Source organism: Fukomys damarensis, unplaced genomic scaffold (genome assembly GCF_012274545.1).
Source record: "Fukomys damarensis isolate Sample0158 unplaced genomic scaffold, DMR_v1.0_HiC HiC_scaffold_1, whole genome shotgun sequence".
In the NCBI taxonomy this organism is placed as follows: Eukaryota; Metazoa; Chordata; class Mammalia; order Rodentia; family Bathyergidae; genus Fukomys; species Fukomys damarensis.
The window spans coordinates 12,519,679-12,527,575 of NW_022900913.1; the positions used below are offsets into that span (position 1 = coordinate 12,519,679).

The window sequence follows — 7,897 nt, forward strand, 5'->3', positions numbered from 1 at the left end:
AAAAAAAAAAAAAAAAAAAAAAAAAAAACAATGAATACGAAGTCTGATGATACAGGATTAGTTTTTCTCTTTTTCTTCTCCCATTATTGCTACAAGCAATGCTTCCAGACATCTCAGAGGGTAATCTTGTTAATTTTGAAATTTTTAATTTTCAAAATAAAGGTAGATTTGGACATGGCTAAGATTTTTTTTCTCATACTTTTTATTTTTATTTTTTGGAACCAGAGATCATGCTTTTTAAAAAGTAAAAGTGTTTGAGATATTATGAACATCATAAAATTTACTTTTTAAAAGTGTGTAAGGAAGTTTTAGTGTAGTCATGAAGCTGTTCAAGCATGACACCAATACCAGAAATTTCCTTACTCCCTAAAGAAACTTCTACCATCAGACGCCATTCCCTTCTCCCCATGTCCCTAGTAACCACTACGCTACATCTGCACAGTCTTGCTTCTTCTGGACATTGCCTATTAAGGGAATTACACGATGTGTAGCCTTTTATCTTTAGCATCTTCTACTCAGCATAGTGTTTTCAAGTTCCATCCATGCTGTAATAAGAATTAGTACTTCGGTCACTTTTATAGCCAAGTATTAACTGCACTGTATATCAAACTGTATTATTTACTGAGTGGCTGACAGAAATGTCTTTACATGCACTCAATAATAAAAATAAGAGTCTATCTAGAAAGACCAGCATACCATCGGAAGTGTCTGTCTGCGGAGTATATCCTCCTGACAGGTTGAAGGTCCCGTTATCAGTCCAAGATACTTCTGAGACGTCTGTGTCAGACACCGATAATTCTTTGGCAGCAACTGTAAGGCTGATCTGTGTTAATATGAACACAGTGGCACATTTTTAAACTGCAGAGGAAAGTTTTCTGAAAAATCAACACTAATCTCCCAATGTCATACTAATAAAAACAGATGACTATTTATTCCTTTGAGGTTGTTCAGATGACCGAAACTATTAGGAAAATCATTCGGCTTTGGTGCACATAAATCAATGTATAGTCAAACCACAGAAACAAATTGAGAACTAAACAAAAATACCTTAGGACAAAGAGCAGAAAAGTCTAATTCACTGTCATCTTTGTGATATTTTTCTTCGTCTGCTTCTGTGGAGAAAAAGAAAATGGGAAGCCTTCAGTTTCCTGGTGTATTTATTTTATTAAATATTCTTACCCCACACTCCCTATATCCTTCAATGCCTAGTTAAATACTTGCACAAGATGAGATTGTGGTAGTTCATCCCTGCAGTCCCAGAATTGTAGGAGGCTGAGACAGAAGGATTGCCAAGTTTGACCCCAACCTGAGCAACTTAAGTAAGTTTGTGAGACCCTGTCTCAAAGTAAAAAATAAAGCTGGGCGTGGTGGCACACGCCTGTAATCCCACGGAGGCTGAGGCAGGAGGATCCCTGTGAGTTTGAGACCAGCCTGGGCTACATAGTAAGTTCCAGTTCAGTCTCAACTACATAGTGAGACCCTGTCTCAAAAAACAAAAAAAAAAAGTAAAAAAATAAAAAGGCCCTGGGATACAGCTTAGTGCACAGGCCCTGGATTCAATCCCCAGTATAGAAAAAACAAACATGCTTGTACATAAGAACCTTTACACGTTTGATGCTTGGCAAGCATGAGGCCCTGAGTTCGATTCCTGGTACTAAAAAAAAAAAAAAAGAGCCCCTTAAAATAGAACCTTTACATGTTTGCAAATCATGAGAAGCCTCGCGTATTTGCAGGATATCTGATTTCCAAAAGCAGCGGTCTTTATTATCAATTCTGTGGGCAACCAGCAGCAGCTGCAGCCCCGGGAAGCTCTTAGCAACGCCAGTTCTCTGGGCCTGCATCTGACCTACTGAACCGAGACTCTCACCCAGTCTGACCTTTTGAGTCCTCCGGGCCACGCTGAGGCATGGGATGCCCTGAGAACCTGCAGGGCCACAGGCCGAGGGGCAATGTCGGAGCCCTCACGCTGCTTTGTCCGGTGTTTTCTCTCTCTGGCTATTGAGCCCTTCTCACATGGTTTCCATACTCTATCTCTGCCGCGGCATTTTTAGCTGCAGTTCAGCAGATCAGCCGAGCACAAAGGAAACAATGAATGGGAAAATACACACTCGGCAAAGCCTTCCTCCCTCAAAAACTGGGATTTGAAGGTCGATTTATTTAACTATGTTTGAGAAAAGAGTAAAACCCTAAAAAGGAATAGTTACATAGATCATTTGGGGGAGGGGTAGCTTCCACGATAATATTTAATAAGAAGCCCAAAGCACCCTAAAATGTATTAAAGGCCATTGCAGTAAGGACCTGGGAGCTGGGCCCGCAGGTGTAAAGGTGTAAATGAAAGCAGGTGGAGTGGGACATCTCTGCCCTTGCTTCCGGTGCCTCCCTTAGGACCTGACAGGAGGATCAGGTCCAGGCTGATCAGCTGGGTATGGTAATGTGTGTTTATAATCCCAGCACCCTGGGAGGCTGAGGCAGGAGGGTCACAAGCTCGAGCCCAGCCTGAGCAATTTATCACCTTAGAAAGACCAGGTCTCAATGAATGAATGATGTAGCTGGGTGAAAATGGTCCAACCTAGCGGCCAGCTGGTACAATGCCAAGTTCCAGACTCCCTGCAGCAATACCTAGGAGTTTCAAGTCCTGAACGCTGCAGCCACCTCAGAGGCCTGGATGAGCAGAGCCCCGCACCCCAGCAGGTACAGAGCCCCAGGATGGGAGCGAGGCTGCTGTCCTGGGATGGGGAGCATGGCCCTGTGGCAAGAAGGGCTCGCCGGGGCCCACAGAATCAGTCCTGAGGTGCCAGCCAGCACTGCCTTCTACAAACCCCCAGGCCCTCAAAGACACCTCTTGAGCGTCTTTTACCAGTGCCCCCTGGCCTGGCCACACTGCTCAAAGCTCCGACCCTGCCCTCACCACTGCTGTCTCCCTGTGGGCATTATGAGATGGGCAGCCGGGCCTGGACAGGGACGCCCAGAGCCGGGGCTTTTGCCCTAAAACTCTGTTGACAATCTCACAATAGACGGCTGGTGTCTCACGCACGGACTCTAAGATTCAAACTTTACTTACCAGACCTCTCGTGTTTCTTCTGATTAATATATTCTCCAATTCCAAAATCTAGTTTCAGCAGAACTGACTTGATTCTGCTGAAGATTTTTTGTCCGATATCATTACATTTAAACAGTGGACACAGAAATGCAAACAGTACTGAAACATAAAAGGAAGAGAATAAAGGTAAAACACCCTTCCTTTTTTACTATTTCACAAATCATGAAATTTGTTTAAAAAAAATAGAAGTTTTCTTTCTTAAGGAAAATGCCTTTGTGAAACAAGTTCCTCATTCCTACTCCTCCCCTGTAATAAAAATGTTTTACTGCATTTCACACACACACACACACACATACACACACACACCATGCTCATGGTCACGGTTTTTTTACACTTATAATTGGATCCCCTCTCTCCTCTCAATCCCTTCACTCTGAACACTTCAGAAAGTTTCTGTGTTTTCCAGACAGCCGCCCTGGGTTAGAACCGCATCACTGTTTACTACGTGGCATTTTGCCGTGGGAAACCTGCTATCTTCTCTGTCTTCAGTGACACTGGGGTCACACCGCTTGAAGTTGCTCTGCCACGTGAGATAAAATCAAGCCATCTGAAAAGCGCCTTGCTCTTATGTCTCCTTCCCCTGCACTATTCTTTTCTAATAATAATGCAGGTCCTAAATAATGCAGATCAGGAGGCTGATGTTTCATGGGGGCTCTGTCTGGAAGCAGGGTTTGAACGTCAACCCTGTGCCATTTGTGTACGTGTTGGGAATACACAGTGAGATAAAGACCTCCGTGCTGGACACACTGGGCTCCTCAGGGCTCACTTCACTTGTAGTTAGGAGGTGTCTCCCATTACCTTTTAGAACAGCAGTTGCAGGCCGGGCATTTAGCTCAGCAGTTTGGTGGCCTGCCTTGCAAGTGCAAGGACTCGAGTTCAATCCCCGGTACCAAAAAAATAAAAAATAAAACAGGAGCAAAGCTGAAGTATCTTGACTACCTTTCGGTAAATCTAAGTCAGGTGACACTGCCTGCCTCACCAAAGATTAGCAATGTCAGACCTTCATATTTTTCAGGAACCCTACACTTCACAATGACTTTTTTAGTTATAGTTGACATACAATAGATTGCACATAAAGTGTACCGCATGATAAATTTTGACAGATGCTTGTAACCAAAAGGCCATCACCAGGGCCAAGATACCTACTAACTGCCCCCTCACATTTCATGTTTTCATTAATCCTTTCCTTCTGCATCCTGCCTCTCCTCCCCTCCCTGCAGCTCAACCACTGATCTGCTTGGTCACTAGAGTACTGTGAATTTTCTAGATACACTCAAATAGAATCTACGGTATATAACTCTTTATGTGGCTTCGAGATTTAGCCTAGTGTTGCATGTTTAGCGCTCAGGAGTAATCCATTGTATGGGTACACCACGATTTATCCACTCATCTGTTGATGGCCCTATGGATGGTATCGCACTTCGGGCTACGTAAATAACTGTGCTGTGAACATCTGTGCGTAAGTCTCTGCGGATGCGTGTTTGCATTCCTCTTGGGCATCTACCTAGCTATGGGACGGCTGAGTCACACAGCAGAATCTGCCTCCTCTCCAGCTCATTATGTGAGAATTACACTTGCTCTGTCTTCTTCCTAATACTCCATATGGTCAGTAGTTCTCATTTTAGCCATTCTGGCAGAAGTACACACAGTGATATCGCATTGTAGTTTTATTGTTTTGAACCACAGAGCATGAGAAAAAGGCCAAAGGACTGATGTACTGGGGTAGGGGGGGCATGCTGCTTATTTATAGCTTCACTGACATAATTTAAAATACAAGCATTTTTTTTTTTTTTTGTACCAAGGATCGAACTCGGGTCCTTGTGCTTGCAAGGCAGGCAGCAGAACTGTTGACCTAAATCCCCAGCCAAATCTTAATCTGCCTTTTGCAGCTATCTTCCCAAGATATCTCTAGGAAAAAAGGAAACCTCTGTACAGTAAGACATTGAGAAACAATCAACTTGTGACTGCGAAGAACTTGTGCATCCTCTTCCAAACTATGGAAAGTCTATTGGCCACTAAGTGATTAAATCTGCACCAAAGAAATCGGGCGAAATATTCTACTATACTTACACAGTAGATAGCTGAGGATAACCCCAGGAATGTAACTTCCCAAGATTGTAAAAAATGTGCACACACTGCAGACCAGGAGACAAAACTGCAAGTAACAGAAATAAAATGGGACAGTTACTGCCACAGAGAGACATTTCAGAGCACAGAATACACATCCCGTTATTTGCTTACAGGAGGCCTACTGGATTATGGCAAAGGCGTTCCCAACAGCATTCTTTGCACTCACTCAGGGGCCTTCCACAAGCCTCAGTTCACTTTAACTTGGAAATAATCATTTTGAAGGCAGAGTTGCTCACTACACTTCTGAAAACAATGGCTCCCATCAGTGGCTGAATTACTGCCAGGGCAAGAGACCTGAAGATTCACTGGTGTCCCCAGAAACCTCTTCCTTGGCATCATTTAATAAAAGTGATGCAACCCGACATGATTAGATCTAAAACTTCAAACTACCAGCGAAAGCCTAAAGAAATCGATAGACATGGCAAACCACGTTAGAGCAGTCAGAAGCACCTACACAATTCTCACATTATCTGCACAGTGGTAAACCTCTGGGATCGATCAATGGCCATCTAACACTATCCACCTACTCACTTTTCGACGGCCTAGATACCAAGCGTAAATGAAACGAAACTCTTACAGCGGCGTTTTATTGTTTTCCTTTTTTCTGCCAATTACAGTAACAGCAAAACCTTGGTTGTTTCAAGGAATTTTGAAAACAATCAACAGAAAAATTCCCTACTACCCACTAGAAACAGCAAGACAGAAAAACCTGCCCTTTAAAGTCTTCACTTAATTTTCACACTTCAGTCTAAATCTTTTTTTTTTAAATCTCACCTTTACATGGAGGTATTAGAGTATGGTGATAAGTAAGCAAGGAAAATTCACTAAGGGACTTTCAAAAAGCTCCAAGGAGAAGGAATACATACCTCCCCCGGTAACTGATTAAGGGAAAGAGCAAGTAGTCCAAATTTCAGGTTACTGTCATGCTTTGGTACAGAGTTAATCAAACAAAACAGAACCAATGAACCTGTAGGGCAACATTAAGAGCTCTTTGTGAGATAGCAAACGTCCTAGGAAGAATATGAAACTCTAGAAACACGACGGAAGAAATCAAGCTGTAGTGGTGGAAGGCGAGATAACAGCACGATGACATCCAGGACTAAGCGTGGGAAGGGCCCTCCTATTCACCCTTAGCTTTTGTAGCACCTTCATCCTCAGCTCACAGACTCGGGATGCACTGAGGCGATCCAGGTGGAAGTCTGAAGTTTAGAATTCTCCAAAATTATGTTTAACCACATGCGTAAAACAGGCACCAAGAACATCTCATGCCCGCCGCTGTGGTTTAGACCCAAGACGTCCTCCAGAAGTCTCGCTAGGAGGCGGACCCTGGCCAGAGTGCTGCGTCTCCGAGGCCTTGAGTCAGAAGGGTGGGTTCCCCGCCCAGCTCTTTCCTGTCTCTCTGCTTCCCGGCTGCCAAGGGGTGAGAGCTGGCTCCTGTCAGGCTCTTCCACCCTGCTGTTTCTGCCTCCGAGTCAGCCGACTACAAACCGAAGCCCCCTAAACCATGAGCCAAAATAATCCTCTCCTCCTTTGAGGTGTGGGTTTTGGGTATTTCGCCCCAGCCACAGGAAAGCGAATTAATGCACCTGCCGTGTGGAATTCTATTCTAAAATTTGTCTCCAGTGCACAAAAAAAAAGAAATCCACCCAAACACAATGCCACTCCGATTGCTCAGAACGTTCCTAAGCATAGTTCCCCTATTTAACACTAATGAAGCAACAAGCTTGCTGGTAAGCAGCACACTGATGGGGCTGTCAGTGCTGCGTCCAGCACCCCGTGGTCAGAGGCTGTCCAGCCTGGCGGATGGAGCGACAGCAATGCTGGGCCGTGTCACGCGGGAAGTGGCGGCACCCGTCTCCCTGAGCCCCGGTCTGGCCTGCGCGGGGGGAGGGAAAGTCTCAGGAGCAGGTGGTGAGCCCGGCCAGGCACCCGTGAAGGCAGCAGTGGCACACAGGTCTGTGGACAGCTCTGCGGCTCGGACTGCCGAGCACAGGGGGCGCTGCCCGTACGTGTACAGTCGTAACACTGGTGCCGCGCTCCCTGGGTGACCCTATCCGGTCTCTGAAGACTCCTCCCCCTGTGGTCCTCATCTTAACCGGAAATGTGCCCGTTCTAAGAATCATTGCATACTTCTGCCAAAAGTTTTCTTTCTTAAGTAAATCACACAAGAATCTCCACTTCACGCATTTGTAGTTAAGACTCTGTCACCTCTGAACACCCCACTGAAGGTCTAAATATTCATTTCCCTTTGAGTCTTCAGAAGCGGGCTAAAGGGGATAAATGAGATTCTTTTTTCCCCCCTTTTTACTTTTTTTGGATTGTTTGAGATAGGGTCTCCCTATGTAATGCAGGCTGGCCTTGAACTCACTATGTGGCCTAGGTTGGCCTCAAATTCATGGTGATCCTCCTGCCTCAGCCTCCTGAGTGCTGGGATTGCAGGTGCAGTCTAACAAACCCTGTCTTCAATGAAATTTTTAATGAGACTTTGTTTCCCCTTTAGCTGGGCTGTTAAGACCAAGCATCATTCATTCTAATTAATAGCCCAAATAAACATGTATAAAATATAAACCTAACTAATATACGACTTCCAAACAGGAGGGTGAAGGCTCTCTGGGGCTCATGTGCTAACATTTTTGAGCCCTGCTAGAGCTTTTTTTTTTTTTTTTT

The 7,897-nt window shown here is 44.7% G+C and overlaps 1 protein-coding gene across 10 annotated transcripts in view; it reads right to left on the bottom strand.

Annotated features, from left to right (window-relative positions):
• The window catches only part of Retreg1 (reticulophagy regulator 1), a 95,472-nt gene that overhangs the window by 3,340 nt on the left and 84,235 nt on the right, over positions 1–7,897 (bottom strand). For all 10 annotated transcript variants that reach the window (XM_033757516.1, XM_010644001.3, XM_010644000.3 and 7 more), the window contains 4 exons: positions 5,171–5,255; positions 3,062–3,199; positions 1,048–1,112; positions 697–823 (listed from right to left, as the gene is read on the bottom strand). In XM_033757516.1, the coding sequence (XP_033613407.1) occupies positions 697–823; positions 1,048–1,112; positions 3,062–3,199; positions 5,171–5,255 (415 nt within the window). The remainder of the gene's footprint in view (positions 1–696; positions 824–1,047; positions 1,113–3,061; positions 3,200–5,170; positions 5,256–7,897) is intronic.